Source organism: Alligator sinensis, unplaced genomic scaffold, assembly GCF_000455745.1.
Source record: "Alligator sinensis unplaced genomic scaffold, ASM45574v1 scaffold561_1, whole genome shotgun sequence".
Taxonomy (NCBI): domain Eukaryota; kingdom Metazoa; phylum Chordata; order Crocodylia; family Alligatoridae; genus Alligator; species Alligator sinensis.
Window position 1 is genome coordinate 1,654,195 of NW_005842165.1, and position 14,382 is coordinate 1,668,576.

Consider the following 14,382-nt stretch of genomic DNA (forward strand, 5'->3'; position numbering starts at 1 on the left):
GGAAAGAGAATATGAAAGCAGAGATTTTAGAATAACAGAGTCCCTCCCCATCCTTCCCTGCCCCTTCTCCTCTCCAAGAGGGGTCCCTGTCCCCGTCCCTTGGGAAGGGTTCCCAAAGCTACCATGGATCAAAGGCATATGACCAGCCTTTCTCATGCTCCTCACTGGAGGGGTGGTGTGGGCCTTGGCATCCCACCTCCAGACTGCTGACATCTGACATGTGAGAGAGAGAGCCTCAAAATGGAGACTGTGTCTGGGCCAAATGTACTTTGACTCATCCCTAGAATTGGTAGATATATAGAATTGCTTAAATGTTTGTATTTTTTTTTTCTGTTATCACTGTGTATGAATAAATGTATCTATTATCGAATGGAAAGGTTGTGGTCAATCTGAGGGTGGGTCCTCTGGAACAAGGTCTCTGCATCCTAACTCCAGAACCAACACCAATGATCTCACGAGGTCCTTTCCAGATGGGTAACTATGGTCCAGTTGCCCTAAGATAACTTGTAGGTAAAATAATGGAAAAGGTGATGTGGGATTAAACTGGTAACAGAGTAAAGGAATGGGATCAAACCAACCCAGCTGATTGTGGGAACAGGATGGAATTTTCTCCCCAGGTCAGACTGGCAAGTGTGAAACAATCTCACTCTGCCTGACAAGTCTGTCAGGAAAACTGCCCATACAGATACAGTCTGGTAACAGTAAAGGGCTTCTGGGTCACATGCTACCCAATATGGAGGCAGAGTAGTTACTTTGGTTGAGAACCTTGCTTATTGTGACCAACCTGTCCCCATGTCCATACAGCTATGATAACAGCAGCTGCTTGGAGAAGACAAGTCCATTGATGCTTGTTTTTCAGTTTCATATAAAAAGGCAAATATCATCAATATACTCCTGGGAAAATTCACCCAGTAACTTAAGTGGATGAAACCCTTTTGGACTAAAACTTTAAATGGGGACTCTAAAGCTCTACCAGACTGGTGGCCATCTACTTGTGACCTTTGGTAAGGTCCTTCATGGTAAGATGATGTTCAGCACTGTCTTGTCTACAATCTCATCAGTCCTACATGTGGCACATGCATCAGTCACTTTGACAGCATTAAACATTCTGTAATCCCATCAGAATCTGATCAACCTATCACTTTTGGATACCAGCCCCATGGGTGAGGTCTAGAGAGTGTCTGATGACTGAACAATGCCCGAAAACTTGGACAAAGATTTGCAGGCCCCCTCTCTCAAAAAAAGAAATCAACCCCCTCTGTTCTGGACTATACCAATGCAAAAGGGAGTGAAGAAGGACAAGGAAGTATGTAATTGAGTTATAAAAGGCTAATGCAATTTTGGAATATAGGAGTAGGTGAGCAAGTGAGTAGGACTAAGAGGGGACCTGAAGTGCTGGGTCTCGCTAAACTGTGTGCTTTTTCCTGATGGCCAACAGTTTTGATTATGAGTGGCAGGTACTTGTTTGATTACACAAAGTCCCATCTCTAAGGAAAGGGTAAAGTTTCCCCACCTCACTACTGTTGCTTACTAGAGTTTGTCATCTTCCCTGCATTTAATTTTCTTTCTTTCTCTCTCTCTCCAGCTCTCCTCTTGAAGCCAACCCCCTGGGGAGCCAAGAGAGGGATATTTATGAAATCAGGAGGACAAGGACAAGCCAGAGCACATGTGATTTAGACTCCATTAAAGCCCATTTCATCATTGCCTCCCCCAGGGTCTTATCTGATCTTTCACCTTTTCTAATGCGTTTGCTGATGTCTCTGTATGGATTTTCCCATAACACTGGACTGGTCTTCTAAAGGGGCCTCATAGTTTCCACAACACACATTCTCTATCTCAGCCTCCCTCACACTTCTCTTACTCCCACTCTAACTGGATGGGTGCAAGTAGCAGTGCCCATAGTTAAGATTTCTTAACACTTTCCAAGCTCTCCTCTTTTGGGGATGAAATTTCCCAAGTCACATTCTCCAACATGATTCAGAAATAGATTTTTACAATTTGGCAGGGATATTGCCCTTATTTCAGGTAAGCATTCTTGTGGTTCCTATTAAAAACACTCAGATTAAGCCAGTTTATGAGTCTGGCCGCAATGATGAGCTATTTCTCTCAAGCTAAAGGAATGGCTTGGCTCTCTATATGTCTGGGCTTTCTTACTGTTCCCCTGGGAACTCTATGGAAGGAAACCTGTTAAACTGACCGTGCCTTTGGCTGAGGTGGGGTGCAGTCCATCTCATGGTCCAAGGCCTTGCATGGAAACAGGCGCTCATCTTGAGCCATGCGGCTGCTAAACAAGGGTCATTCACAATTTGGGGGTCTCCCTCATTTTGAGAGAACCTGGCCACAAGGAACTTCAGGGCAAACATCTGCTCCGTGACCTTTTCCAAAAATGGGAGGTTGGAAACAAGTGGTAGCTGGCCAGGGAACCAGCATTAAAAGATATTTTTTGAGAGTGGGCAGACAATTGCAGACTTAAGAATATCCAGCATTCGACCCTCTTAAGAGGATATGTTAACTGTCTCTGCCAGCAGGAGCCTCAGTCTCCACCAGTTGGTTTTTACAAGCCACAATAAGTATATGTCCAGTTTACAACTGGTCACTTGAATGCACTCCAGGAAGGCCTCTGCATTGGCAGGCAAAAGCAATTGAAACTGGTTCATAGAAACCAGACAAGACTGAGTTTCCCCAGCCCTGAACTCTGACCCCTGAAGAAAAACTGAAGTTAGAGGCCTGGAATGGCAAGGTCATGAGGTATGATTTCATCATGTTTACTAGTTCCAGAATAGTGAAACCCTGTCTCTGAGGACAACAGCTGGCAAGGTGCAGGATTATACCATTCAGTCACTCAAAAAGGGTGTGATCACACAAGAGATCACTTCCTGATATCAGATCCCCTTTGCCATGTGTGAAATGGTACAGCTGGTGCAAAGAGATCTATTGCCTCAAATGGCGCTATACCCATATATACCAACTGCTTGATCCAGCCAACAAGAGGTGCAGTTCCACAGGATATCATGCACTGTGTGTGTGCACAACCCCCCCCCCCACATCTACTCCAGTACAAGTGCCAGGAGCATGCATGGTGATCCTAGGGTGTTAGAGTTGTGTCCAGACTATGGCTACTTTCCCAGGAGAGGCATCACATCAGGTTGACCTAGTGACCTAGCTCCCTAGTGTCTGTACAACTTGTGCACTTTAGTACAGTGCTATTTCACAGGAGCAGCAAAAAAGTTATACAGTTTTTTATTCCCTGCCTGTAAAAGTTATCACCTCTTGCACGCTACTTTTTGTGTTTTCTCCTAACACACAGGTTGAGGAAGCTCCAAAATGAGATTTGTTATATAGTCAGGCAGAAGCTTTGCATGTTTCTGACATTAACCCTTATATGATGACTTGATCTTTAAATATTTCCTAGGATTGGAGGTGTCACATTAAGTTGGGCCTTGTCAAGTTGATTATGGAAATGAACTACATGGAAAGAGATAAACAATCACCTTGGCATGCAAGTATCTACTGGGAAACTATCAGCAAAAGAAACTGAAACACAAAGTCAAGGAAATGATTCAACATGTCTGCATTGGCAGTGCTAATATGGGTTTGCGAAGACCGTCAGTTAGATCACCAAGCTGTTTTGGTAACTAAACTAGTTGGAAAGATATCTCCATATATGGATACAGAAGACATTTGTTCCCTGGTGTTCCGTGAGATAGGAGACAAGTCCATGGCAGATGCTCAAGAATGCGTTTTATTCCCACATGCAATTTCCAGTAAAAACCTTTTTATGCTGTTTTCAAAGTGAAGATGCAGAGCCATTCTGTGAACTTTCTCTACCTGCCAGGCCAGAGAGACTTTATGTATCTCCAACCCAAAAGTACAAATGGGTATGGGCATCCCACAAGATGCAGAAACCAGGTGGAAGCATAGAGTGGTTTTCCAGGGGAAAACCTAGAAGCAATCAAACTCATGGCAGAAGTAATGTTTATTGTTAAATTAAGGAAAATGAAGAAAGAACAGTAGTGGGAACACTTTAGAGAATCTCCAGCGTGGGAGTCTGTGCAGCTAGGGGCCAGGAGGATATGTCATTCCCAGTGAGGATTTTTGAGGAAGAAAGCAAATTTCCCCACTCCCTGCAGATTGGGAAATGGATCTTAGCCAGTTACTTCCCCTCCATGCATGCATCCTGGAGCCAGGTCCCTTCTATCCACCCACAGGAAACCAGCACTGGTGACATCCAATAAAAAAAAGAGGAAAACAGCTCCAGCTAGAAGAGTTCTTACCATGGCAAAGGCAACTGGGCTTGTCTTCATACTTCTTCTGATGGCCACCTTCTGTCTTCAGCGTTTGGCGCAGAGTAAGTACAGCATTCCTTCTCTTCCCTACCCTCCCACCCACCTGCACCCTTCCTGCATCAGGTCAGAGGGATTTGGGTGTGGGCAGATGGGATGTTTCCCACCAGGATGTTGGGGGAGGGTGCAGAAGTCCCAGGCTCACTGGTACAATATAATGGATGAATAACAGTATATTGGGTCCAAGACCTAGGGTTGAATTTGCACTCTGGGTATTTAAATGGTTCAGCTCAGCAGATGGTCTCATTTCCTGCCTGCTGTCTCTGCCAACATTGCTCTGAACAGTGAGACTCCAGCCAGCTGAGGGACTGGGTCTCAACGACATTGCAGAGCTGCGGGTCTCTTTCCAGACTGTGCCTAGGTTATGCAAATGCAGCTGCCTCTGACAGCCTCACCAGGACCAGGGTTTCTGCCCTGAGAACTGGGCTGGTTGCTGGGTGGTCAATGGCTGGGGCAGATTTAGGGTAGTGAGAATCAGTGCATATTTGGCTCAGTGGTTGCACTGAAATTATAAAATAACCACAACAATAACAATAGTAATAACAGTAATAATAATGAACTTGAATGAAATTGAAATCATTACTTTTTTCTCCCCTGGTACCCAGTAACCAACTGCTTAGGGTATGTGCCCCCTGCTGAGGTGTTTGATGACTACCTGAGGAGATTCCAGGGTCCATAGCCTACTGTCAGGGAAAATGCCCTAACCACCATGGAGCAATCCGGGCTCAGACTCTCCTCGTGACTGAAGCAGTCCCATCCCAGATTAGTCCACAGCCTAGTGTTCATGAGACTTCCAGGAACAGGAGAAACCTCCATCAAATCCCCTCAGTTCCAGACTCCCAGCAGGGTTTCCAAGCTGTCTCATTCCTCAGACCAGAGTCCTAAGTGAATGGTTCCAGGAGGGTCTGGGGTAGACATTCTTATATTTCTCCTGTTGGGGACCTTCCACTTAGTATGAACTACTTCAGACTCCTAGAGAGTGGAAATGGCACCATAGACCAGTAATCTCTGCGTTCTGTGGGACAGTGGGACACCAGGATTCCAGGCCCTGCACCACCAAACAGTGAAGTACCTTATGCAAAGTGAAACAGTGTCCACAGGAGAGATTAAGAACACTCTCCCCAACCCTAACACACACTAGCAACAGCCCCCAGTGCTCAGGGCAATCTAATGGTGATGTGGACTTGAATCCCTTTAGGCACAGGAGGGAATTGAACATGGCAATAAAATAATACATTAGAAATAACTTATTTCCACACACAGAAAATGCTGCCCAGTGCTGGGCAGCTCAGAGTCAAGGTTGAGGTCACTTTCCCAGGGGAGTGCAGCAGCTGGGCAGTGTCCACTAGCAATAGCTTCCTTTGGTCAGTGAAGGCAGCGGGGGTAACAGTCCAGCCACATATGCTTTCCTTTTCTTTCCCATGTCCTCATACAAGGTATTTCAGAGAAATCACAGATTTCTTTGAAATTTGACAGGCCATGCCCTGAGTGCTTCTGCTATGCCCTTGAACTTGTGACCGCTGAGCCTGGATGCCTTAGAGCCCACCTCACCCCACCCATGTTGATGACACTCAAGACTCCTTCCCTGAAGTCAGTGGGACCAGGCCTCTCCCTGATGTAAGCATACATGGACCCATTGATTTAAACAAAGCTGCTCTGATGCCGGGGCTGGGTAGCAGAGTGAATCAGTGGCTACTGCTCCTGGAGGCATGAGTTCAGTCTCTGCCTGGGCTTATCCTAAAAGCTGCCCCCACCCATACTTAAACCTGAGCTCCTGAGTGTTAAATCAGTAGTTTGGCCCTAGACCCATATTTCCTCTTGAGAGTTGTAGGTCTAGCTCCTCTCTCTTATGCACACTGTAGGGAGGGATGTCCCAGTGTCTGCAACCACTGTCAATACAGCCCTCCAAACTGAGGGGAGCTGCAACAAGACATTCAGGGAGGTGACTGTGCTGTATTCCAGCCCCTCCATGAATCCACTGCTCCTGAGCTAACGGGAGGTCACAGAGGAGTCCTGGGGAGTCTCCTCATGCCAAGGGCACTCTGATATGAGCTGTTTCCTGTCCCACTAGGAGGGCCTGCTGTGCCAGACAAGTGCTGCTTCAACTTCCAGACAACAAAGATCAAGAAAGCCAATATAGTCACCTATTACCCCACGAGTCCTGAGTGCCCTCACCGAGCCGTGATGTAAGTATCCTCCAACACAGGGCACAGCTGCTGTGGAGCGGGGAGAAGGTTGGGGAGGGAGATAGAGTGAGAGTTGGACCTCCTAGCATGGGAAGGATGTTAGTGCAGGTTGGCATTACCTGGAGCAGGGTCTTGGGGGGGCCCCAGACCACTTGCCCCAGAACTCAGATTCTCCCTGCTCACCAGGCAGTGAGGATCACCTGGTGTCATGACAACAACTGCTCCAATGGGTCCCTAACCGGCAGCCAGCCCTGAGGTGCTTCCCAAAGAAAGTTCCAGGGTGCTGAGAATCCTGGTCCCAGGATGGCTCTGTGAATAGTCTGTCTGTGGGTGTTAGAGCCAAAAAGACCCTGCACAACCCTGAGCACCAGGGCCAGGCTATTGCAAGCTATTGCAAGAAGTTTCAATAGAACTGAAGATGAGAGCTGTTGTGGGAGAGATTCTGTCTCCAGATAGTTCAGGATCTGAGCCTTGGCTCTAGTTGCCACAGTATAAACCAGGAGGAGCCACAGCAGTGTCAGTTATACAGGAGAAACCCCTGGTCTGGGAGGGAAGAATAGGCTCTTTACTGATATGGAGAGACAGGGTGAAGTGCGGCCAGATTTACCTAAACACTAATTAGGGTCAGGTTGCCAAAGACTCAGCACCCACAGCAGTGCCAGCCTTCCAGGGCAACCCACGATCTGTTTTGTCCTGCAGGGCCAGCCTGGGCTGTGAGTCAAACCAGCCCCTGGTGATTTACGCCCGAGGTCATTGTGAACCACCCTTCCCCCTATTCCCATTCGTCACCACATAGGACGCTTTGCAGAAATCCTTCCGAGTTACAGATGGGAGCTGCAGTTCTGTCTGCGCCCCGAGTTACAACATTACCCCAGACCAAACAGAAGTTCAATCTTGGTTGTGGGGGGAGGGGAAAATCTAGCTGTGGGCTGGGAGCCTGCAGCAAGGTTCCCATAGCAAAGGCCACAGCTCTCTGCCAGTGCTCGCTGTTTTCAGAATGGGAGGGGGGAAAGGGAGTGGAGAGAGCTCATATTTGGGGCTTCCCAGTTGGTGCTGAAGGGTGGGGTGAGGTATTGCAGCCCCCACCAAAGTGGGGTGGATCAATTGGAGCACCCCCACCTCAGGGATGCTCCAAAGTACCCGCCCCACCCTCCTGGGAGGGCTGAAAAACCTCCAGACTGGACTCTGTCCACTCCCTTCCTCCCCCTGCACTCTTAAAACAGTGACAGGCTGGCAGCTCTGCAGACACAAGTGACAAAAGATGCTTCATTTTGAAGTCTTTATCTGATACCTCATGGAATGAGAGGTCAGATCTTCACCTGATCACCCATTTTTTAAGCTGTCTGCAGCCGTACACTTGTGTTTGGTCATAGCTATAGACAGCTTTCTGTGGCTGGATCAGGAAAAAAATATTGTCACTTCTATCTGCACCCTTGTTATCACCAGCATGTTGCAACACATGCTTAAATGACCGTTGTTCCACACACAGCTCTTGTTTACTTTTCTCATTCTTCTTCATTCAGAATCCAGACTAAAAGGGGCCAAGAAATCTGTGTTAAAGCCAATGCTCCGTGGGTGAAAAAATGCCTAAAATGGCTCAAGATAAAGTCCCTTTCTATTCCCAGCTAGATGCACCACCAGGAGAGCATCTTGGAGACGCACCTCCTGCTATAACTCATGTGCTGCACTGTATCTGTCCTCTGGGCATGCAGGGGTCCTTCTAGCTTGATTCTTATGCCTGTACCATGAAACATACTCAACCTATAATCATGTGTGGCAGACAATCTGTCATATATATATATGCATTTGAGTCCTGGAAGACATGGACATATTGTTAGCCGCTTTCTTGTACCCACATGGAACTATAGCTATATAGAAAGCAAAGTGATATGATTTGTGTATGTAAGAAATAAAGTGATGTGTCAGATACAGAGCTGTGCATTGTACCTGGAGCTCCTGACTGGGTGTGTCTAACACCATGAACAGCAGGGCTCTAATTTTGGGTGGGTCCGTGGGGGCTCCTGGCAAACAAACAGCAAACAAGCATAACATGGATGTTGGTGAGGAAAGATGGTGTTGTGTCTGTCAAAGAGGAGCCCTGGTTCAAAGCAGGGTTGACCAAAAATATTTGGACACTGCTGTCCAAAACAATCCCTAAGCACCACTATCCAACAGCTAGTGCTTAGGGATCATTAAAGCACAATTAACCCTTAAATGAACGTGAAATACAAATGAAGACAATTCTGTATCGTAAAATCAAAGTTTCACTTAAATACAGACAACTCAGTGTCTTAAAATTCAATAGGTTGGACAATTTGGTGTCCTAAAATCAAAATGCAGACAACTCGGTGTCTTAAAATCAAAGTTTTGGACAATGCAGTGCCCTAAAATCAGTTTAACTTTATTAGTACAACAAGTTTTATCTTAGCAGTTTCTATATTCAGAGAGAGAAAAACATTCAGTACAATCATCTCACCCAATCCCAGATGTTACTTCACTCAGCAGAAAAGATGGCCACTCAGTTCCTGGAAGCAAAGGGTATGTTGTGGGCTGGGACAGTCCAGACAGGTGTTGAAGACTGGATTTATGACGACGAACTTTCTTACTCCCCCTTTTTATGCTTTTCTTCAACTTCACTCCTTTGATGACTCTTGGCTTTTGGACTGGTCTCTCTGCAGTCAGCATACTGTCCATCCTCTATCCTGTCAGCACATTCATTTGTCTAACAGACCCGTTACAAGCACACCTCTTATTTTGGTCTTTTTCTTACTTTGGTCTTACTTTGTGGGTTGTTTGTTTGTCTCCCTTATCACCTTTCATTAATGTATCAAAATCTTCCATCCCTCAGATTCAGCTGTGTAGTGCCAAGTTCAGTTCATTGGAGCTAATAACAAGGCCATTGCTATGTTATGTTAAAAGAACTTTTCACAGTGATAAAAAAGGAAAGATATAATATAATGAGTACCTAGGAGCTTTACAAAACAACTCAAGGCCAGCTAATAATAATAATAATATTAAAAAAAAATGTTAGTAACAACAAAACTTAAGCAATGGTTAAATAAGGCTAAAATATTTTTAAAAATACTATAAGCAGGTGCAACCTTAAAGCATCTCTCTCTCTCTCTCTCTCTCTCTCTCTCTCTCTCTATATATATATATATATATATAAAGGGCTTAGTCCATCTGCCTGTCTGTCCATAATGCTCTTTAAATGCAAAAACTTGAAAACTGTAAGAGATAGAACATTTGTGTCTTCAGAGAAATTTTTTTAGTGACCATGTCAGGATGATCCCAACTTCCAGAAATGGGAAAAAAAGGGGCCGGGGCTGTTTCTACTGAACTCCTCCCAGGAGAGTGCTGGGTGCCCATCACAGCGGGAAGGGAAGAGGAAGGGGCCAGCTGAGGAAAAGTGGTCGCTACTGGGAGGCTACTGTGAGAAGACAATTAGATGCACAATGCCATCAAGAAAGGCAGGAGGGGTGGGTCCTGGCTTTGCTGAAATGCTTCTTTTGCCAGAGCCCATGGACATGGCCTGCAGGATTCATTGTACAGGGTGAGAGGTAAATCGGTCCAGGCACGTGGAGACCAGGTGGGGATGAGGATGGGCGGCTAGGGGCTGCGGTGGCAGCTGAGCACAGCCCAGGCCCAGCTCAGAATGGAGCTCGGATCCATCTCAGGATTCCTAAGCAGCAGTGAGTGACAGAGCTGGGCCAGGAACCACAGCCCTTCCTGCTGCCCTGGGAGATCATGAAAGAAATATTTGGTGATAATTGATTCCTGCCACACCATCTGGATGATTAACCAACTGTTAGCAACCCAAAGGAAGATCAGGTAACCAACCCTAGTGGGATATTGGGTCACAGAATGAGGAAGGGATTGGTATCTCCAAATGTTCACCCTATTTTATTTAAGTTTTGCACATATTTAATTTATTTAATAAATATAAACAGTAAAATCTATGTCTTTGTTTTTGTTATTTGAAATTTATCCATCATTCTTGATGGGCAATTCGCTAGTTAAACGTAACAAGTTACCCTAACATTGCTGAAATAGATGTTCTGGGCAGGGAATGGAACAGCAATGGACATCCAGCCTGTAGGGTACTGTATGGGGCTAGCCCCTGTAGGGGTCGTGTTCTCTGCTCCACACCTTTACACAAAGGGGCATGTCCTGTTGGCTGTGGTGGGCTCTGAGGAAACCCTGTCCCACACTTGAGTCACAGTACCTACACCTTGGGCTGTGTCTGGAGACTCCATCCACTGCTCAGTTACTCTTGGTATAACTCTGAAGTGACTCCATTGAAGTCAGTGGGGTTACAGCAGCATTAAACCACCCTGAGTATGAGCAGACCTGTCAGTGCCCAGCAACAGGGCAAGTGGCCCATACTCTGCCAGGGAAGGGCTGCAGCAGCATTCAGATTCCTGTAACAAACAGTCACCAGCCAGATCCTCACAGGGTCCTGTACTGGCAGCCTTGGATTGTATAGCATTCCACAGGACATTATCAAGAGGCTGGCCTTGTCAGACACTCTAGCTTTCCAAATAAGCCATATTGGGCTGGAGATGCCACTAGCTGCTTGCCACAGGTCTGTGCTCAGATGGGCCATGGTGTCACAGGCTTGTACAACTCCAACTCTGGCTATGTCATCGAGCACCTGGACGGAGGTGGCTGTTTCCATGCAGGTCAATGCCAGGTGACTTCTTTCCTGTGTCCAGTGTTATGGGAGGGACACCAGGGACCAGCTTGTTGTTAAATTGTTATGGATGAATGGATAACAAATGCCACGGGTAGTGTGAGCAGCAGAGATGGGAGCAAGGCTCATACACACATGGCTCAACCACACTCGGACCTCAGGCCCACTGCTGGAGTCAGAAGTGCTGTGAGCTCTAATGGGCTTTGGAAACATAGAATCATTTAGAATTAAGGTTAGAAAGGACCTCAGGAGATCATCTACTCCAACCCTGTGCTCAAAGCAGGACCATCCCCAACTAGCTTATCCCAGCCAAGCCTTTGTCTAGCCAGGTCTTAAAAATCCCCAAGGATGGAGATTCCACAACCTCTTTGGGTAGCCTATTCCAGTGCTTTACTATCCTACTAGTGAGAAAGTTGTTACTAATAGATAACCTAAACTTCCCTTGATGCAACTTGAGACAATTGCTCTTTAGTCTGTCATCTGCCCCTGCTGAAAACAGTTTATAGCTCCATCCTCCTTGGAATGACCCTTCGGGTTGTTCAAGTCTGCTATTAAATCTTTCCTCAATCTTCTCCTCTCCAGATTAAATAAGATCAGAATGAACCCATAAAGAGGAGAGAATGTCAATAGCGACTCATATTCTTCTTTTCCCACTGGCCCTGGCGCTCTTAGAGCCATATGCTGACCAGGAAGGTAGGTGGCGGTGACAGAAGAGTAGACCTGCAGGCTACTGATTCCTTGGCAGCAGGGGTTTGTGGGGCAATGAAGGATCCATGGCAGAGCTAGAGGAAGGCCAAGGAGTCTGTACAAGGGGCTTCTATGCTCCCCCTCTGTGAAGGAGCTGTGGGTGGCTCCAGCTTTTACTTGCTGTAAATGTTTACCTCTGCTGAGGCTTTAAACAGGTGAGAAGAAAGCTGGGACCTTCCCCTTGAATCAGCTTTGGATACTCTGTGTGGAGCCCAGCATACATTCAGAGGTCCCGTCTTGTTCCCACTGAATCCAGCTGAACAGTCCCACTGATCCCAAGGACATCAGGACAGCCTGTGGAGGAGATTAGGCCTACCAGCAGGTCCTAGCAAGGGATACTGATCAGTGTACAGAAAGGTGTGTCTGAGCTGCAGACCACAGGTCACAGGCCATCCTCCTCCACAACTCCATGATTGGCTTTAGAGCAGGATGCTCAGCACAAGGAACTCTTGTCAATGGTGCCAGGGGCCTGGCTTAGAGCCCTGCTGATGTAGGGAGCACATCCAGGGCTTGCAGAGATACAGCCCTGGAAGCACAGGGCTATGTGAGCTGAGACTTGCCAACCAGACACTGAAAAGGAAAAAGGCACTGCCTTTTCCATGGCACTGTTTGCCATGGAAAAAGCCAGCCCAAAGGATTAAGGTCACTGCTGATTGCCAGTACCTTCAAGCACTGCCTCCAAAAGACCCCTTAGTATCTGCATGGAATTGTGGTCCATTGTCTTTCAGTCTGGCAGTGCTTGAAGCAAGAGAAATGAGGATCTTATAATGAAAAGTACCAGGCACCATTATCTGTGCCAGCATTACTGGCTCCACAATGTGAGCAGGAAGGAAGTGTGGAGCCTACAGCATCTAAAGCAGAGTCCCTGGCACGGGAGCCAAAAAAGAGTGACCCTAGTACTGCCCCTGGAAGTCTCATATGGAGCCTGCAGTTCTCATCACTGACAGGAGAGGGTTAGGAAGCAGACATGGTGGCTTTTTCACCAACATCACAAGCGGCAGGTCTTCCATTGTTTGCACCTGCTGTTCAGAACACTCAGATGTCTGAGATCCCAGTGGCCAGGTGGACACAGCAGTCAGGTCTGTTCTTCCTCTTTGTGTAAACCTGGAATCATGCTACTGAGTCCACAGCACTCATCTCTGTTTACACCCATAAAACTGAAATCCAATTTTTCCCCCTAGATACCTATGAGGCTACAACTACATCTATAAACTTGCTCAGAGCTGGAAAGGCAGTCATGAGGATGTGGAGCCCCAGCCTCCTTGAGGTGGGTTGCAAAGAAGAGAACATGCCACCATTGCCGCCAACAGGTTCAAGCTCTTTCCTAGGAACTTGTGCTGTTAGGGCATGAGGCCCCATGTCAGGCCCTTCTCTCAGTGGCTTAGAAGAGGATGAAGCAGGCAAGGACCATAGCATTCAGCTATGGCATTCAGGCATTCAGCTTCAGACACTGCACAATCTCTGGGTAGTCTCTGGTGAATCACTTAACCTTCCCTGTGTCTCTGTAACCCACTGTTGAAGATGTGTTTCAGGAGCCCTTACAGAAAAAGCCACATCTTACAGCTGTGTTCCCCTTTAGCTCATGTTTTGGATTTTGGAGGTTCCTGGAGCTTTTCCCTTAAACCCTGTGATGGCCAAACTGCAAGTGCTGCACCAGAGCAGCCTACTTGCATTAACAGGATGCAGCATCCAAACCCTTAGGGGCCACAAGTATGATGCTTTTGCATACATGGAGGCACACAGGCAGCATGGGAGGAAGGGCCCTTGAGGCTATCCACCGGCTGAAGCTCTACAGTGTGCTGGGATTGGAGCAAATTTATCTGGGATCCAATCTACCTGCCTAGGATTTGCTCATTCTCAGACTATGGGCAAGGCTGGATTTCCAGCTTTCAAAGAGAAGTCATAACATACACATGAGCATGGAAAGAAAGCATCATCCTGTGTGGTTTGCAAAGAACTGAACCTGAACTCAAACTAATTGCCCAGCCCCTCCTCTCCTCCCTGAGCATGTGCAGGGCTGGTTCCTTATCTCTTGATCAGACAGAGGCGTTCTAGTGACAGGGCTCTGATGAGTGTGGTCAGAAATGGCTGCAGAGGAGCTGGGTAGAGAAATAGTTTCCATTTGTTCACCTTTTCTTTTTATTAATAACCATTTGCCTCCATCCCCTTCCTTTCCACCTCCATGGACAATCCAGAGCAGTCATGGAAAATCCCTGCTGAAGGCTATAAAAGGTAGAGAAGGACCAGGGGAATGCCACACATCTCTAGACCACTGAAGCTACCTCTGCCAGAGCCAGTGGTCAGACAACCAACCTGGAAATGAAGGTCACCACCTTGACCCTGGCAGCTCTGCTTCTTGTAGCTGTGTGGACTGAAGCCCACAGCAATGATAGTAAGTTCCCACTCAGCCCCT

The 14,382-nt window shown here is 47.0% G+C and overlaps 1 protein-coding gene across 1 annotated transcript; it reads left to right on the forward strand.

Moving 5' to 3' along the window:
• Nucleotides 1-4,193: 4,193 nt before the first annotated feature.
• On the forward strand, nucleotides 4,194-8,450 carry LOC112550615 (C-C motif chemokine 4-like). Its single transcript, XM_025206604.1, has 3 exons — nucleotides 4,194-4,348; nucleotides 6,415-6,529; nucleotides 8,053-8,450. Exons 1-3 carry the CDS (start codon nucleotides 4,276-4,278, stop codon nucleotides 8,156-8,158), a joined length of 294 nt encoding a protein of 97 aa, XP_025062389.1. The 5' UTR covers nucleotides 4,194-4,275; the 3' UTR covers nucleotides 8,159-8,450.
• The last annotated feature ends 5,932 nt before the right edge of the window (nucleotides 8,451-14,382 follow it).

What these genes read in the sequence shown, in the direction of transcription:
- LOC112550615 (XM_025206604.1), top strand. Translation starts at nt 4,276, where the DNA reads ATGGCAAAGGCAACTGGGCTTGTCTTCATACTTCTTCTGATGGCCACC. An exon ending in TCTTCAGCGTTTGGCGCAGA is followed by an intron (nt 4,349 to 6,414) that starts GTAAGTACAGCA and finishes CTGTCCCACTAG; the next exon opens with GAGGGCCTGCTGTGCCAGAC. An exon ending in TGCCCTCACCGAGCCGTGAT is followed by an intron (nt 6,530 to 8,052) that starts GTAAGTATCCTC and finishes TTCTTCATTCAG; the next exon opens with AATCCAGACTAAAAGGGGCC.